This window comes from Phaenicophaeus curvirostris, chromosome 16, assembly GCF_032191515.1.
Source record: "Phaenicophaeus curvirostris isolate KB17595 chromosome 16, BPBGC_Pcur_1.0, whole genome shotgun sequence".
In the NCBI taxonomy this organism is placed as follows: Eukaryota; Metazoa; Chordata; class Aves; order Cuculiformes; family Cuculidae; genus Phaenicophaeus; species Phaenicophaeus curvirostris.
Window position 1 is genome coordinate 3,135,916 of NC_091407.1, and position 18,281 is coordinate 3,154,196.

At 37.4% G+C, this 18,281-nt stretch overlaps 1 protein-coding gene across 1 annotated transcript in view; it reads right to left on the reverse strand.

The window, feature by feature from the left end:
• BAIAP2L1 (BAR/IMD domain containing adaptor protein 2 like 1) overlaps nucleotides 1–18,281 on the reverse strand; it is a 34,531-nt gene that overhangs the window by 8,244 nt on the left and 8,006 nt on the right. Inside the window, exons 2-8 of the mRNA XM_069869837.1 lie at nucleotides 17,910–17,985; nucleotides 15,880–15,966; nucleotides 2,770–2,831; nucleotides 2,611–2,682; nucleotides 2,146–2,283; nucleotides 668–820; nucleotides 16–183 (exon numbers count right to left, since the gene is read on the reverse strand). Of these exons, the coding sequence (XP_069725938.1) occupies nucleotides 16–183; nucleotides 668–820; nucleotides 2,146–2,283; nucleotides 2,611–2,682; nucleotides 2,770–2,831; nucleotides 15,880–15,966; nucleotides 17,910–17,985 (756 nt within the window). The remainder of the gene's footprint in view (nucleotides 1–15; nucleotides 184–667; nucleotides 821–2,145; nucleotides 2,284–2,610; nucleotides 2,683–2,769; nucleotides 2,832–15,879; nucleotides 15,967–17,909; nucleotides 17,986–18,281) is intronic.

Sequence of the window (18,281 nt, forward strand, 5' to 3'; positions counted from 1 at the left end):
GAAAGAACATCATACCATGGTATTTCTCTCTATCATTGGTGAAGGCTGCGGAGTTCCTGATACTGGAGTGGAACCAGGCGTCCTTATTTCATCTATCATCATCCTGACTTTTTCAGGCACTTTGGTGGCATCGCTACAGATTTCCTGCCACCCGGGGAGCTTGGATTTTAGGAAGTCCGCGCACTGCATCCAAGTTTAAAAGGCACTTGTCAAAGACATGCTTCTTCATAAAATTGCACAAACGTGCTTGTTAATTTTCATTATACCAAAATGAGAACACCAGCACAATTGAAATATTTTCATAAGTACCAAGTAAGTACTTTTTCTGTAAATAATAGCTCTTTGAAATAATCAATGTGTTGTAGAAAGACTGACCCTTTTAGGGTCAGATATTGGAAATACCTTATCAGTCCATACATTTTTTTTTAAATATATGGTTTTTAAAAGTCTCAGTAACCCTTTATTGTTGCTACAATACATTTAAGAGAATCTGCATTGTAAACATTTTCTATGAATTGATCACAACACTTGTGTGGCACTACAGTGTTCCTAAGTGCTACCTTAGCTATTTATAGCAGTCTGATCTACATACTGCAGGAGATACTCAAGATCTCTTATGTGATTAGATTTCAGGAGTTTCCTTTCTGTTTACACTCATGCCACTGACCTGAACGTGGTAGAAATGCATGTGCTGGGTAAAGCTACAGTGCTTGTCAACCAGAAAACAGAATCTTCTTTTTTCTTCAAGGAGAGCTTCTCTGCAGCCTTCTGCTATAAATCTCTGGATATCACTCTGTCGAGAGGTCACGGTTTCCAAATACTAAGGAAAAAAAAAAGAAAAAAAAGTGTCACATACAGCCTCTGAGTTTTGTTTGACAGTACATCCAGTTACTGAAACAAATTCCAAGAACCTTAGAAAAAGCTTTTGGAAAGGCTGGGTGGGGTAGCTCTACTTCCAAGTCTTTCTTTCCATGCACACACTTAACTTCCCCAATCTCATCCAGTAAATCTATATTCTCATTACAGGCAATCAGTAATCTATTTAGCGGGTAGGGAGGGAAGTGAAGCAAAATAGTCTTTTAGCTTCTAAAAAAAAATAAAAATGCTGCAGTTAAGAATATGACATCAAAGCATCAACTGTCCTGAGCAATTTTAAGGCCACAGATGTTTCATGACCTTTATCTGCTCCACAGTAGTTACATTTACTCTTATGAAGCTATGACGAATCTCTACTTCATTTTAGAGAGAGGACATGTTATAAAAGCCTAAACTATATTTGTCTGAGGTTAGGAGGATTCATGGCTTAACTGTGATTAAATTGTAATCCTGGAATTCTCAGTCCAGTACCTCAAGAGAACAGTTATGAATGCAGGTTAAAAGACACGTAGTAAGGAATAGTACTATTTATGTTTACTGTACCTTGTTATAAACAAAGCTTTCTTTGAAAATTAATTAAAAAAATAAGGAGGAAAAAAATAAGCTACCATGACAAAAAAAGCATTGTGCGAATAAAAATATCAATGGCGAGTATTTTCTGAGAGATACATGCCAACCAGGTTATGAGCGACTAAAATGAAGTTTCCCTTCAGTGCCTTGCCATTTCTTGTTCCACCTCAAGATGGCAATGCTGCTTTAAGAACAGTAGACTGAGAGGGAAGAAGTGATAACAGAAGTTGGCATTTACCTGGCTTTAGGAAATTATGGCAAATTACTACTCGGTGTGCACAGCACAGCTGACTCCGGGCATAAACCTCTGCCAAAAGGTGTAGTTACAGAGGTACTTTTTAAAACAATCAAGCAGTGAAGGGCTGAAACCTAGAAACTAAGCAGAAGTCTCTGAATATGTAAAGCAGAGTAGTCTAGAGTTTCATTTCAACTGGAATACATGCTCTATGAGTGCCCTTAATATAAACCAACTTTAAGGAATGAAAATATGCTTTTTCTTTGAAATTTTAGAGTTTATCTGTTGTGAAAACTTGCAGAGGACTGATGTGTATTAACTACTGCATATTCAAAAGTCGTGGTAAACTTCAGAAGTCAAATTTTAAAAGAGACTCAGATGTGACCTGTAATAGCATAACATTTTCTGTTGACCAGTTCTCATACAAAGAAACAAACAAATAATGTAAGAGACAATCCACTGACCTCCATTTCTTTATGCTCATATTTCGTTACATTGCGTGCTCCTTGGCTTTTCCTTCTGATTTTTTTCAGCTCAGCCTGAGACTTCTCTAAAGAATCTAATTTGCTTCTGTGTTCAGTTTGGTACCTCTTTAAAGTTGCCTGCAATCAAAGCATTTAAAACAGCTCATAATGCACTCAGCCACGTAACCGGGTAAGTGACTAAAAGCATTACCATAATCTATGAGACTTTGCTAATACACATCAAATGAGTTAGGAAATTGCCTTTCTCAGCTTCAGTTTAAAAATGCTATTAATTCATGCATTGGTTCCCTTTTTAACTCAAAATAAGCATTAAATTTTTTGCCATGTTTATGTAACTAAAGCTCAATTCTAACACACTAATTAATTAACTGTTAGGAAATAATTTCTGCAAAATTCTTTAAAACAGAAAAATAAAATATTACTTTTAGAATTGAATGCACTTACATTCATATATTTTACATCCAGGTCTGTTTTCTTCTCCAGTTCAGATATGATTTCTTTATGAAATTTTTTGAACTTTAAAAGCAAATTAATGAAGAGTTATTAGAAAATGGCAAAAGTAATCTCAAAAGTAAAATAAATTAATAAAATAAATTAACTTACGCTCTCCTCTAGACTGTCATTAAGTTTCTTGTGTGTTCTTGAAATTTCCACGAGAACTTGGCCTGTTGATAAAGATACAGCCATAGAGTTCTGAAGTGGTTTAACAGAGAGCAGGAATAAAATATATTTAACTATATATATCTATTAACTACAATATATTTAAGAGGGATAGGAAATTTCTCGCTGTTTCTTATCACAGCAGTTTAATTAAATAACTAGATCTGGCCACAGACAAACCAAGAAGCTCATAAGCAATACAAAAATAATTAGTCATACATTATTATGCAAAAGGGATATGGAGTGCCGGATGTAATAAATACTTCCTTCTGTCCAGAATAGCTCATTGCTGATTTGGAAACAGCCTCTCTCCTTGCCAGGCCAGAGAATAGCACACAAGACCTAGAGATACTTGGTACTATCCAAATAGATGCTATCCAGTTTTCAGTCTGAAAATTAAACTTCCTTGTTTATTAATGGTTTAACCCCAGCTGGCAACAAAGAACCACACAGCTGCTCACCTGCTCTTCCCCCTGCCCCGGCCACAACAGGACGGGGAGGAGAATCAGAAACAAAGAAGGTAAGACTGGTGGGTTGGGATAAAAACAGTTTAGCAGGTCAGCAAAGGAGGACAAAACCCCAACAACAACAGTAAAAGAATATACAAAGCCAATGATACAGCACAAACCGCAGCGGCTTTCTCAGCATCCTCTCAAACAGTTCCTAAATACGCCTCTTATACTCTGCTGTCTTGCAGCCCAAAGCTACACAGCTTACTCTTAACCACGAGCAGTTGAAAGCTGGACTGTTTCTTTTTGCTCGAGGAGGAAAAATACCCTAGTCCTTTGGGTGTGGTTCTGTATGTGAACCAACATAAACTGTGCCTGCTGCGGTCCTGCCCTGCACGCAGACAGCCACATCATCCTGCTCGGGATACGGACGGCCACATCATCCCCGCTCCCTGCTTCGTGCTGGCACTGATCGACTGCGTGTGTGCCAGCCGTGTCTGGGAGATTATAACACACTGCCACGCAGAGCAGCTGGCAGCGTCCTGAAGCACCCACTCTGACTTCACCCAAACTGAACCTCTGCACAGTTACCAGGGCCACAATCAGATTCCCAAACTGCACTGCATCTCAAAGTCCTGACCGAAGATGTATTTTACTGTCTTTCTGTTCCCACGGCAAGGACGGCAGGTTCAGTTCCACAGCTGGTTCCCTGGCACACTCCTCCAGTAATCTTTGTATTCCGCAATCAGCCTCACAGTTGCCCTGCCATGAAGTATTTGCCGTACAGGTGCTTGCGGTGCTAAGCCTGCAATAGCCCTGTTCTAACATCCAGGCAGGGCTTAAAGCTACACGCAATGCTGTGACTCTGATTACACACCCCTGCAGGGTCACCGCGTGAGGCTGCTCTGATTGTCTCCTCCTGTTTGTTACCTTACCCAGTTTTCAAAGGAAAAAAGGATGCATTAACTATCCAACACACCGCTTTACAAATCGTGCTTTCTACCATCTGCGTTCTTTGAGAACCCCTCCTGAGTTAGTCAAAGACCTCTTCTATAACACTTCAGATCCTTCAGGTGCACGCAAAAGCTCCCCAAAGGTGCAAAGAACTAGAACATTTGGCTAAATAAAATGACTGATGGAAGTTTTCATGAGATTCTACTCATCTCCTTTCTCAACATCTCCCCAGCCATCAAAACCTGTCTCCCCATAGTGCATTTGGTTATCTTCCCTTTAAACACAGATGCGTTCCCGTAGGGCCTAGGTATGTATCAGCACCTTTCTCTCTTCTTATCTGTCAGTCAAGTTACAACATCTCTCAATTTTAGTTTCTTTGAAATAAGAACCACGTCTCCTGTCCTGTGAAGCAATATGACATAACAGATCTTTAACTACATGCAAAATGTAGGTCTACGTCATTGTCGATGAAGAAACTGGAGTTGGTTTAGGAACAGGACCATCCATCTCTCCTGACTTTTCAGGAATCCTTCTTCATGCCCAAATTCCCACCTCTGTCTCTTTGTACAACTGGCTACAAGAGACTCTGTAGGAGGAGTCAGAATACAATGAAAACAGTCAACCCGCTGATTAGCAAGAAAAAAGAATATGCACTCAGGATGGTAGATGGCAGAGACAGAAGGAGGGCTGTGGAGTTTTTTTTAATACATTGTTTTTCTGAGTCCTGTAAAGCCTATGCTTTATGCATTATACTTTTTTTTGTTTGTATTTAAAGTTAGTGGTTACTACAGAAATACAAATACTATGAGAAGTGAAAGGTGCTATAGTAATTAGTTGCTCCTATGCAATAGAAAAGTAAATACAATGTAGTTAAATAAACACTTGAACTAATGACATGAGTAAGCCACTTTGTTATTTTAAGGCTGTAGCAGCCAAAGCGCTTCAGTTCATAGGGTTTCTGTTTCACTGAACTCAATGAAAAGTTACATTTTAGACAGCAATGGGCTGTTAAAATTAGAAGAGTTTTGTAAACACTTATCTGCAACTTAAAAAAGAAAGTAGTGTTAAAAGAAATCAGAAAAAATAACGAAGAAATACAAATAAAGTTACAAAGTTTGTTTGGTTTTAAGTATGCAGACTAGAAGGTATGTGGGAAGTCAGAGCAATTCGGGGTGAGTGCTGAAGAGGCGCTCAAAATAATCGCCTGTATAGATTTCTCTTTTAAAAATCAACTTACTCTCCCTCTTTGTAAAGAGCATGTTCTGCGAATCCACTGCCAAAGCGGCGCACTTGGCTAGGAGTTGGCAGCGCTGGCGCAGCCGTCCCCAGCGTTCCAAGCGCGGCCGGACACCCAACAAGGTCGGGTATTGACTCGGCTCTCGCAGGGAGCTCTCGCCCTCCCTTCCTCCGGCCCCGCTGCCACCACAGTGTAAACGCTCCATAAAACAACCCATTCACCTGGTGTGGCAAGAATGGAAACCCTGACGCTCAGGGGTTGTTATTTTTGTCTCACGCAGCACTTGAACTGACTGCAGCCTTCAAGTTTTCTGACTTTGAATGCTGGGTTAGAAACAGGGGTTTTTAATCTTTAGTACAAAGAATACTGCCAAAACATGTCCTGAAATGACGAGCACTCTAAAAGCCACACTTCCTTCTCACTGGTTTGTGCTGGATTACTTAAGAGTTTAGAGTGTTCTAGAACACTTCTAAATAGTATTTTTAGACATCGGTGACTACACCTCCTTGCATTTTCCCTTCCTTTCTACCAAAGGCTGTATGCTGTGTGTCAGGCTAAAGCCATTTTTTGCTGGGATCTCCCTGCTCCCTGTGCTAAATCCACGGGCACCGTGCGTACTGGGCTCACCCATTTAATTTCCTCTTTCATGTTGTGAATCAACATTTTGAAAAGAAGCCATAGTAAGCACACCCTGACCTTTTATGATTTAAATTATAGGCCAGATTCACCACTTTGAATAAACAGAGACCATTTTTACAGTGAACATCTACCATGGTTTTGTATTGCCAGTTCAAGATAAAGGCTTAGCCACGTTTTGATGCTCCCAAATAGGATTTATACAAAGAGACGAGTTTTTGTACAAGACTAATTCAAGAAAGGCAAAGCAACCCCTAGCCTACATGTAACAGTGTCCAAGTGGAAGGGAAACTTAACACCTTCTATGTAATATTTTGATTTTAATTACAATGGTGAATTATAGAATAGCTCTAATAAAGACTGTGGTTTACTCTGCATTAATAGCTGCATAACCTACAGCCAGGCTCTGATGTTCTGTAATTATTCATCCCACAAAAAAGTACAGAAAACTACTTAGGGTGAAGACAAATGTATTTCTCAGATCAACCAAAAATATTTTTCTACGTATTAAAGCTGCTCATTATTAGGTTTTACATACACAAGAGCTCATAATACACAATAACTAGAAATGAACCTTGTCACCACGTACTGGCAAACCCAAAACTATCAAACGTAATGAGACGATTAGAGCGCATGATAACAGACCACTCACATCCTATTTGTGGCAGACACACTGTAAACTTGAGCCAGTTGTAGGCATCATATTATGCAATGAATTAATAAACCAAACCCACTGGTTTTGATGATAAACATACCTATTAAAATATCTGCCTTTCAAAGATACTTTTTTTCTGCTTCCCATTCACCTGAAGGTAAAATCTTCGTACCTAGAAGTACATTAAATATTCCCATATTTGTTTTAGAAAACAATGTTTATATATACTACTTCTGTTATTTTGCTACTACCTTATAAAAGGCATCTCAAATGCCTTAGATAACTTAAAATAAACATTTCTTATGTATGGCTCTTGAAACCATGCTATCATGTGAAATACGACCATGAACAGTAATGTTCCATGGTAAATTTATTTTAGTTTCAAATGGGTTCAATTCACAGGTAGAAAGATCTTTTAAGCTGAAACATCAGGAATTTGTGGAATATTTTTAGGCTTACCCAAGGCTGTTGGTTGTATCTATATTTTTGACTGAGAGAATAAGACAGACTAGAAATCCATTAATGCTCTTGAGTTTGTTAGAAAAAAAAAGAAAAAACCAACCCTCTAAGCCAAAACGTATAAGACTTATTTCTTCACACAACACATCCCATAAATAAGAAGACATCCTTTAAAAGACTCTTCACAGCTGATGAAAAACAAGGAAAGCAATTTCTAGAAGCAATACTCACTGCAAGGCCAGAATGCAGAACTTCTGCAGCAGTTACACTTTGACCTCGCTGTTCACACTGGGTGACTGTACTGGTTATTTATCTTTTAAACTTATGTTGACTGTTCTTCCGAATAGAGGACTAGAAGAACTAGTTCAAGTTGTAAACAGAAATGGAACTATCAATAGAATTCTGTTGTAGGAACAAATATTAACAGTTGCCAACAAAATCACTTAAACTTTTAAAATCCTAAATGGCTACATTAGAATCAATAAAAGTATTAATCGCATCACCTTACCTGAAATATACTTTAATTTTGTTTTATTTAGTGGAGGTTGCTCTTGAAAGATTTCAAGCCTCTCAATAAAGAGACTTTCTTAGATGTCTGGGAATGGACAAACTGCTTAATTACACCACTCATTTATCTCCTGTTGCCTTATTGTGCATTCAGGGCAGATCTAGTAACTTAATTTCTTAAGAGATAAAACTACGTAATTATTTACATTGAACAATAGAAGGAAAGGTTGAGTCAAAGCTACACATGGAGACAACATACTTCAAGTGTGTTATTAGATGCCACTTCTGTCAAGCGGCTCTTTTTTTTCCAAGTTACCCTTTGCCCAGAAGAAAGGCATTTATGAGGAGGGGAAGTTAGAAACAAAGTCCTTTGATGCCAGTAGCCCTGTGAGGTAGTAAAATACACAGTTTCAAAGGTATCCAGTCTAATAAACAAGTATGATTGAACAAAACATCTGCCTGTAATGTGCTCTATTTATCATTCTTTCATAAAAAGGATTGGTTGCAGAAGGGTTTAATTGTGCAACAGATGCTTTAAAGAAGGCAAAAAGCCTTAATGGAATTTAATATGAAAGAATAAAATCCCTAAGGACAGGGTAATTTTAACACATTTTGTCCAGAATGCTTTAAAACTCCCCCAATCTGTAAAATTAATACTAATATGTACGCAAATCAGTAGGACTAGGTTAAGTCTGCCTTTCCTCAATGCATGAACGAACATGAAATAGGAAGCAAGGAGTAAAGCTCTGTAGTTAATTTGATAAAATGGCATTGACACGTGACCGTTTAGTGCCATTTTATGAAGGTGACTGGAGAAGGTGAAGAACAAAAAACCCTTACCTTACACCTACGAAAAAGGGAAGAGATTCCAGAGTATAATAAAGTATTCTGAGTCTGTACTGTACATGCTAGATGTAGTGCCCTGAAGCAGCACTTCTAGCAAAACATAACTATTTAGAACACCATTAAATAAACAACATCTGCAAATAAAACAAAAATAGAAGCAAAGAGAACTTCAGATTCTAAAAAGCATCCTCTTCTGAAGTCCATAAGACCCTGGAAGTGGTCTAAGCCTTAACTATCTCACCTCCATGCCCAGACAAAACCAGTAAGCAATAAATAGGATTGTACAAGATACTGCTTCTGATTTTGTGAGTTGGGCATAGCATTTTCTTTTGTAGTTCAGGATCAAAGTTATGTAGTAATTTTCTCCTTGTCCTAAAACTTTTGTTAATGATCATGTGAAAGGAAATAGCTTAAAACTGCTAATGAAGTACTTTTCCAATACGTAAGACAGAATTAATATTACTTGAATTAGTCATGATTTTTCTTTAAAACTTGGGAATACTTAAGTATGAAAAGATACACAGAACTCCTCAGCTCTTTATGCCTCAGAATGTCTATGACTGTTTATAAAAAAAGCCATATTCAGTTTAACCCAAAGATCAACTTGCTTTTTAAATATACTTTACTTTGACTAAAACGAATGCCAAATTCTTTCAGCTTGACACAAGTGATTTGTAAAAGTACTACAAAATTCATACCATGCACTACATGATATAAAGGGGGCAACGAACTGTTGATAAATTAGCCATTCCCACAGAAAGCTTTGCAGGAGTAAATACTTAAGAGATTATCAAGACCATTACAGTTCCCAGTTACTCCCAGTTTGTCCTTGGTGCGATGCCCCCGTTTCACAATTTTAAATAGAACAAAAATATTAGTTTACATTACATTTTAAAGAGGAATGTGACTTTATCACAGTTTTAGTGCAGTTCAGCCTGCTAACCTAATTCCACATGCTCTCCCAAGCTGATTTGACATTTGTAAAAAAAAACAAACCAGAAATTGGAGTTTTTTTAGACCTACTATGTCATTGAACAGACGTTAATTAACATGAAATATTCATCTTGTTTCAGATTATTGGTAAGTATACTAACTAAATTTTAATGTTAAAAAAAGAAAGGAAAAACATATGCCACATAAATGATGCATGAAAAATGGCAAACTCATTCCACTTTCCATTTACGCATGAAGACTGCTGCAGGCATTTATTTTTATACCCAAACATATAAAACCACAATACATTAAGGTATCTGTGTCAGAGACTGATCTTTTGTAGGGCCTTGAAAGCCTTATATGCAATAGCTTTTCATACTTGAGCTGCAGTGGGGTTGAACAAGTGACTTGTAATCCACACAAGTCACGTGCAAAGAAAATAAGTTACAATACAACTACAAGCCTGAACTTGCCTGTATGAAGCCCTGCTGGTTTCAGTCAGATTAGTTAGGGAAGATCATACAACAGAGCTAATCTGTTTTTTCATCAGGACTGGAACAAACAAATCACACTAAACAGCAAAACCTGAAGTTCTTTTTGGGTTTCCAGTACTAGAGAGAATAAATACTTAGGTTATCATTATATATGTTACAAGAAATTCAATAAAATGTGTAAGGAAAAAAAAAAGGAAAAAAAGGAATAAAATACTGAAATTGATAGAGAATTTTTACCAATTATCTGCCATTTAATCAGAAAAAATAACAGCAAAAATATCACTAAAGCCCTATGCACAGCTGTAGGCTTTTCTTTCCCTGGTGCTAGGATTTTGCAATATCAGTGCCCTGCAATTACTCCCAAAGAGCCAGATCTGAGGTGCTGAAGGTTCTGTAGCTGCTGGCACACTTCTCTTGTCTTTCTCTCCAACATAATCTCTTCCAGAAGCAGAACATTTATACTACAAAAGAGACTAGACTCGTGCAGTAAGATAGGAGAAGACCTTTTCTTTATCTTAAATGAGCCAGGGAAGGGAAGGGTGCTAGGTGTCAACTTCATCTAACACCAGTGAAACAAGATTCCAGCTGAAAGGTCAATTTATATGCTAATGTAAGACAACAACTCCACCCTCTTTTTTTTTTTTTTTTTTTAATTGAAGTGCAACTAGCTACATTCCTCCTAAACAACGGAATTTTCTCCTTTTCTCCTTGGCATTCCAGTGGTGCAGTATAACACTTAAGCGCCCATCAGAGGAGTAGGAAGAGAAATAGCTTTGAAACGTACCCGTTGAAGCAGCAATTTTGGTTATTAATCAGGGAGGAAATAAGACAGTTTTGAATGATGAATACTTGAAAGACAGTGTTTTAAAAAGATGGTATTGCCTTACATTACAGTCTGATCAGAAGATTTTCAGTAAGGAGACACTTTTTGTTAGAAAATAAGAATTTTCCAATTCAGTTCCAAAAATTTTTTCAATTTGAGCTGGCCACTTACAGCTCACGGATTCTGATATAGAAAAACCTCTAATTTCTTCTAACAGATATGAGGACAGAGAGAAAAGTCCACGGGGTTTTTATTAGTGGCAAAAGTAAAATGAAGTGATTATCACCGAAGAAAATAAGTCAGACAGAACTCTCTATATACTGAACACTACTAATTACACTAATATTTAATTTACATTACTGTCAAATTGTTGTTAGCTTGCAGTTACCAAAAGATCTCTATGATCCTGTTAGATGCTCCTTGAGAACCTTAACCTACCAGCTTACTCAGACAGATTCATAAGAAATGCTAACTATTGGCTAAATTCCTGGACGATTCACTAATCGTGAGCTCATTCTGTTTGAACTTGACTCATGAGCTTAACTGACCCGAGGGTTTAATCGGCCTTGGCTCACGACCTAATATGCAGTTACCCCAATAACTACAGACATTTGATAACTGCAGAGAAGTACAAGGGCTCTCAAAAAAGAAAATGTGCATATAAAGAGCCCCTGCCCAGTTAGCCATATCTCAGTATTACTGTAATTACTATATTCCTATATATATTACTATATCGCTTCACTATTGAGATTTTCTATCTGACAAAGCTGTGGAGACATTTAAAACTATAGCACTTTATGAGCTAACCTGCGTTTTGTGAGTGTTACAATACTGTCTTTTAGACCTCAAGAACAAGTTATAGTCCTGTGGTATGTGTGAGAGAGAATAACACGCTCAGGGCTCACCTTCTGTCAGGGAGAATCCCACTTCTTCACACACCATTAGAAGTTAATTTTCCTCCTCACCTCTCCGTCTTGTGACTACCACGACACACAGAACAATCTTTTATTCCAATACCTGCTTCTCTAGATTACTGGTAGTGGGTTTTAACCAGAAAATTATTACCAGTCTTAGATTAGGGAAGAGATTTTATCTTCTCTCATTTTCCTTTTAACATGTTAAACTGCAATTTAGTTCGATGTATTATTTTTCTTACAATTTGGCTTTTTATAGTTTAACAAGCAAGGAACAGTTCAGAGTCATTAGTTCAATAAGCTGTAGGTACAGACCTGGAACATAATTGTGGGTGACTGCTAGAGATACTGTTGCCACACAACAAATGAATGGGGACTTCATACCCACAAAATAAACGAGCTGTAGCTACAATAACTGGCAGGTGCTAATGAGGATAGTGGGGAAGATATGAGAAGTAGTATTCCAAGAGCAAGCAGGAAATAACTTCCCGATTCCTGGAGCAAGTGAAGGCTACAAAGACAGCCCATGTTATTAAAAGAGAGGTTATTAAAACTATAAGCACTAAAAATGAGTAAGACAAAGCCTCATAAACCCGTATTTTGGGCGAGACAAACAAGTTCAGCAACAGATCATGGAAATTACTATTTGAACACTATCAGTGGTGTAGTATCTACATGAAATTATATTCAGTGCATTACTGAAACACCAGATTTTATTGTGCTGATGTGGTATGGTATGCTGAAATGTGAATAGTATGAAATCTTAATATGCTGTTTCATACTTTTTTCCTTCCTAACAGGATTTCCAAAAGATGCCTGGGAAAGAATAATTTGAACTACATCAATTAACGTTATGCTCCTAAAGTACTCATAGCCAAATCTGAGGGACTACAAGCTTAGACATCATGGGAAATAAAAAATGGGAAAGAACGTTGACCTAAATCAACTTATCCCATATTCACAAGGATTGTATTATGAATACAATATATTCTTCTACTTCCTCAACGAACTTATATTAAGTTATTCTGTATGAAAATAATTCAGAGAGCTTCAACCACACTTGAAAGATACAGATTCTTAGTACAAAACCTCTGAATCAGCAGGAAGATCCAGATTTCCATTTCATTCTCATTTTTCTCTTCAGCTCTTATCTCATGGAATTAATTTTTTTACTTGATTTTTTGCCTCACTTCTCTGGCTTAGGAATTTATGGTAAAAGACCTCTGCATATCACCCTCCACTTCAAAAACTGCCTTCCCTATTTCTTTTCCATTTCTTCTTTTGCCCTGCCATGGGGTTTGGTATCCACTTTGCTGTCTCATTACAGGAAGACCATCTTCTACCCTGCCCTATGAGACGGAAAGATTGACTGTGTTTTTGATACAAATCTTTACATCACACTTGGCTGTAAATATGCTCTAGGTCACCTAGCAGGTTTGGGTTTGAACTGTAAAATGACTCAATGCAATATTCCAGTAAGGTTCTCCATAAATCCTGAAGAAAATTGTGTTTTAGCCACCTGAGCCTTGTAGTTGTAGTCCTTCATCTGCCACTACTAAAGGTGGAATTGCTACAGGGAAGAGCCAAAACCTTAATTTTTGGCTCATTCTCTTGTTCTTTAGTCAGTAAAACTGATTTTAACATGAACTGCATCTGCAAGAGTTACAGCTTGATACGCTAACTATGAAAGGGGCAAAGGAGGGATCTTGCTCTAACACTTTCTTTAACAGCCAGAAAGTACCTAGGGGCTGAGGAGTAAAACACGAAGCTAATGGAGGAGGCATGTACATTTAGGATGAGTCAGAGAATTAATTGGCAGATATGCTTTTCCTTCATTTCTGGCGTAGATACAATGAGGTAAAGAACCCAGCACTGTGGATTTCTGACTGCTATGAAGTCTTGCCATCCACGAGCCAACTGTCCTGACTCTGGTTCAATTGGTAAAGCCTTGGCAGGGGAGGGGCTTGTTTGGTGTTAAACAAATCAGTTTCAAGCATTAATTCAAATATTTACTTTGGATGTTTTAATTTTTACTGAAATGAAAACATTACATTTCCTGGTTGTCCAGAGACCTAAACACAGGAAATCCAGACCACAGTAATTCAATACGTACTCAAACACTAAAACATTCCAAACCAATTTAAATTTGGTCATTGTTGGTTTATCTAATTCGTTGTGAAGAACCAGGATAATATCATAAATATTAAAAACCATAATGATCTCCTCCTGACATCTGTGCTATTGATTTCAGTTAATACACAATATATGAAGAGGCCTCATAAGATAATTTTAAATCAAGAAAAAAGTTACAGAAATATTCCAAACATCAGATTTGGATATAGATAATAATATAGATAAAATTATGGAAATTGTTCCTCTCTGCTTCCTTGCCAGTCATGATGAGACTGTTGCTCCAACAAAACAAGCTAGTGCAGCAGCTCACTTCAAACTCAAGAGAAATCATTCCAGAAAAGCAGCTGACAAGTGCATCACAAAATTTAACAGATGGTTACTGACCTCTTTTTTTGCAAGGATAACAGAAGTATTACACATGGCTTTCGGCAACACTAAAGGAACTCACAGAAGAGAATTCCAGTGGGCTGTGCCTATAGTAACTCCATTTGGGTTAACAGGATTCATAAACAAGCAAATGGTAGCAAAGTTCGATCTAGTCTTCACACATCTGATATGCATCATGCATTTTTATATTTAGAATACTAAAAGGTAGAGTAAATTCCTTTTTTTAAGCAGATACTTCTAGGTACACCTGAGGTATAGCACATTGCTTTGCTAAATAGTTCAGCATTGTAGCCCAGCTTCAGAACTATTAAGACCTGAAAGAAAATGCAAATAATCTCTGACTCCTAAGCACATTCTGCCTTTTCCAATGTTCATTGACTTTCCTTATCTCTTCTATCAATCAGAGTTTGCTGGAAGAAATCCAGAACTGCTGTTTTCCTGAAGAAGAAAAGATTTTTCTGCAGTAACAGTTTAAACAGATGAACAGAAAGCAGTGACAGGGGCCTCACACTCATGGGGCCGTGTTTTCACATTACTGTACGTATAGAAAAAGGCTTAGAATAGCAGAGAAGAATTCAGTTAAATAGGAACATATTTTCAATCACAATTCTGTACTGTCCCAAATCAGGAAAAAGAGGTATTTTCAGAATTCAGCTCAAGACTACCCAATATATTTTCAAACAAGCAGACAATACCTGAGTCATATAAAGTTCAATACACAGGTTACTTCCTTTCATTTGACCAACTGCTTGATCCCAAAACACTGTAATTATGCGTTTGTTGATATTTTTATAAGACTCTGCACAGTTACTACTTTTAACTTTCTCATACCTCTGTTCTATAGTTTGAAACCAGCAACCCTGCTTTCTGTAAGCAACCTGCAAAGCAAATACAGCAAGTGGCTGCATTAGGACTGTTTGCTTTGTACTGTTTGCTGTTCTGCCGCTCCCAACCCTGAACACAGAATGTTAACACACAGAAGTGGTTTCAGAACAAATCATAAAAATGTATGCAGGCACACAGAAACCAGTGGTTGCTATTCAAGGAGAGTCTTCCCCCTCAGTTGTGCTTCAGAAGAATCACTAAAAAAAAAAATACTAAAACCATTCCATTTAATCAGATGAATTACGACACTAATGTGAGTTACAGGAGCAGATGTATGTTACGTCATTGAAAGAGTCCCACATTGCCAATAATCAAAAGTTCAAAGACAAGACAAGTTATTTTTTGTCAAAAAGCAAATGAAGGCTTTAAACAAGTGTTTCCTCTTTACAGCATTGTTTCTGCTTCTTGTCTTGTAGCGATGCTAGAATCTTCTGTCAGAAATATTACAAATACTTTGATGACAACTTCATTATTGTAGATTGAGCAGTATGGTTTCCATGATAGCCAAATGAGTACAAAATCAAGTCACAAAAGTAAAAAAAGTGATTTTGTCAAATACATTTAATGTCTTGAGAACTAATATGCCGTAAAGGAACCCCAAACCCCTCCATCTATGCTTTATTTAAGAGTAAAATACACTTTCTGATCCTTCTTTACTTCACAGTAGTAGTGTGAAATGCCAGCAGGAAAGCAAAAATACCGTTTATATTTTCAAGTAATTTAAAAAAAAAAGTCACTTACCTAATTCTTTAGAAACTGGCGAATCAGCTGATATATCCCCAATCTTCGCAAGGCTATCATAATATGCTCTTCCAGCCACTACCATAGCTTGAAATAAAAAAAAAAAAAAGTATTTCCCATTTTCATTAATCGATAATCCTATGACATTTTGTTGTCCAGAGCATGTACTAACAGAAAAGCATATGGGAATAAAGGAAGTAACTTTCTCTGACAGCAGAAGTAAGTTCCCTGTGCTACCTGCTAATTTGTGAAACCAGGTGACACAGAACACCAAAGCATATCAATAAAGGTTTGGCCTGTTATTTAGTTCCAACTTTCATGCATATCCAGAAGGAATCAGTGTCCAGTGGAAACAAGTACTTTAAGCAATAAAACCCTCAGGTGACAGGTCCACATACAGTTTATGAAGAAAGCTGAAAATTTAACATTTCCAACCAAAAAGACAAACCCTAGTTAACAGCTAGACATCCCCTGCCCTGGACAGGTCTCCTGCTTTTAGTGTTTATAGTACCATTCCAGTTTTCAGGAACTGAAAAGTTCTTAATATTTATCACTGAGGTTTCAGTTATTCTCAGTTAATCATTTCCTGGTTATAGCAGATTTAAACAGCAAAGCCTGTTTTGCTAGAACGAACACGGAAACATCAAGATTCAAGCTGCAAGGAGGCCGGTAGCGAGAAGTAGATTACATATGTGAACTATCTAAACATGCAATGGTTGCCTTGCATCTCCACAGTATCCAGACCTAATCTGTGCACCACAAACAAAAAACCAGACAAACTGGCAAGATTTTATTGGAAAAGGCCGTGAAAAATATATTGAAGTAAGTCTTCGTAATTTTTTTGGTAGTTATAAGTTTTTAATCTAAGCTGTAAGCCACACAGACTCTGACTGTTGACTTCAGAACACTCTTTTCTGTGGGTAGCAATTGCCAATTACGGTATTTTAGGTCTGTGTTTTATTGCTTTTACTAGTAAAGATGATATCGTTGGTTACCGAACAGTATGTTCGCAGAGAAGCCTGAAACTCTTCCAAATGAAAAAGATTCTTTGAGGGTCTGCTTATGAGTTATATTTATAACTTCAGTATAGTTTTTCAGCAGTTGTTGTGACACTGTAAACATTTATTCATTTGAAACTAAGCATTCATGCTAGATATGCTTTATCAACCCATCTTAGAAGGCAAACTTGCTAGAAGAGAACAACTACCAGCCTCTGCAGCGTTGCTGCACAAAGTTATATTGTGAATTACTGATGACAAATTGAATTTAAAGAGAACAGGCACAACGCAACATATCGACAGCAGAGTATGTGAAAAGCAGAACCCTCAGAAACTGGTCTTTCAGCCAAACATGAAAACACTTGTTATTACTCCTGGTACTACCTATAATCCCCAAGGCTGCGTATTAGGAAACCACAATGTTAATCCATCATGTTAGACGTTACTGCAAGTAAGTCAACATTTCCCTATTTCCATCTCCAGCAGCCTTTGGCTTTATCTTTTTCTCAAGCCTGTTCTAAAATTTGCATGAAGAGAGATTTCAGTGTCTATTTGGCTATGCACTACTCCCGCAGTATCATATTTCTCAGAGTACTAGATTACACGTAGGGGAAAGATCTGCTACAGACTTGAATGAGGCAAAATGAGAGAGATTTTTCATTGCTTTACATATGGTATCAAGCAGCTCAGCAGGCCTGCATATATGAAACGGAGCAAGCTGTGACATGTCCTACAATATAAGCTTTGGGAATCTAGAGCCCCGTTCCGGAAACACGTTCTTAGACGGTTTCTGTGAAGTCAATAATGGAAATAAACAACTGCATTATAAAAAGTTCAAGAGACTGGGTCCTTAGATTCAAATTGATTCAGTCCAATTTTGACTCCAGTAAAAAGCTACCATCAGGTTTAAAATGGACAAGAAAAAAAAGAATCTACTCCTGAAACTCTTACTCATTCAAATTGTTCTGTTCATTCAGTTTATGCACAACCCTCATATCCATTCTTTTTAAAGTTTGAACCCTGCAGACTTACCGTTAACAGCTTTTTCATAATTCTTCCCCAGATTTATTAAATTCCTCAGTCCTGGATTGAACTGTTCCATAACATTCTAGTGAACAGAAAAAAAACATTGTGTTACAGTCAAGGCAGTTTGACAGTGGATGAAAGTATTTGTCAGCGTCATTTAGGTCTAGTTTTATGCTTCATATGTACCACATACATCTAAAAAGTCAGTAGACAGATGAAAAACAGAAGGCCTGGGAGGAAGGGGAGAGCAAAGGATGGGAAGGAGAAGAAACTAAGCATTTAAGATCAACAAACATGGAAAAAAAGCTGAGGTATTTCAGCAGGCGTAAAAAGGAATCTGGCATTTTATAACATAAAAGGATGCCAAATGCAATCAAA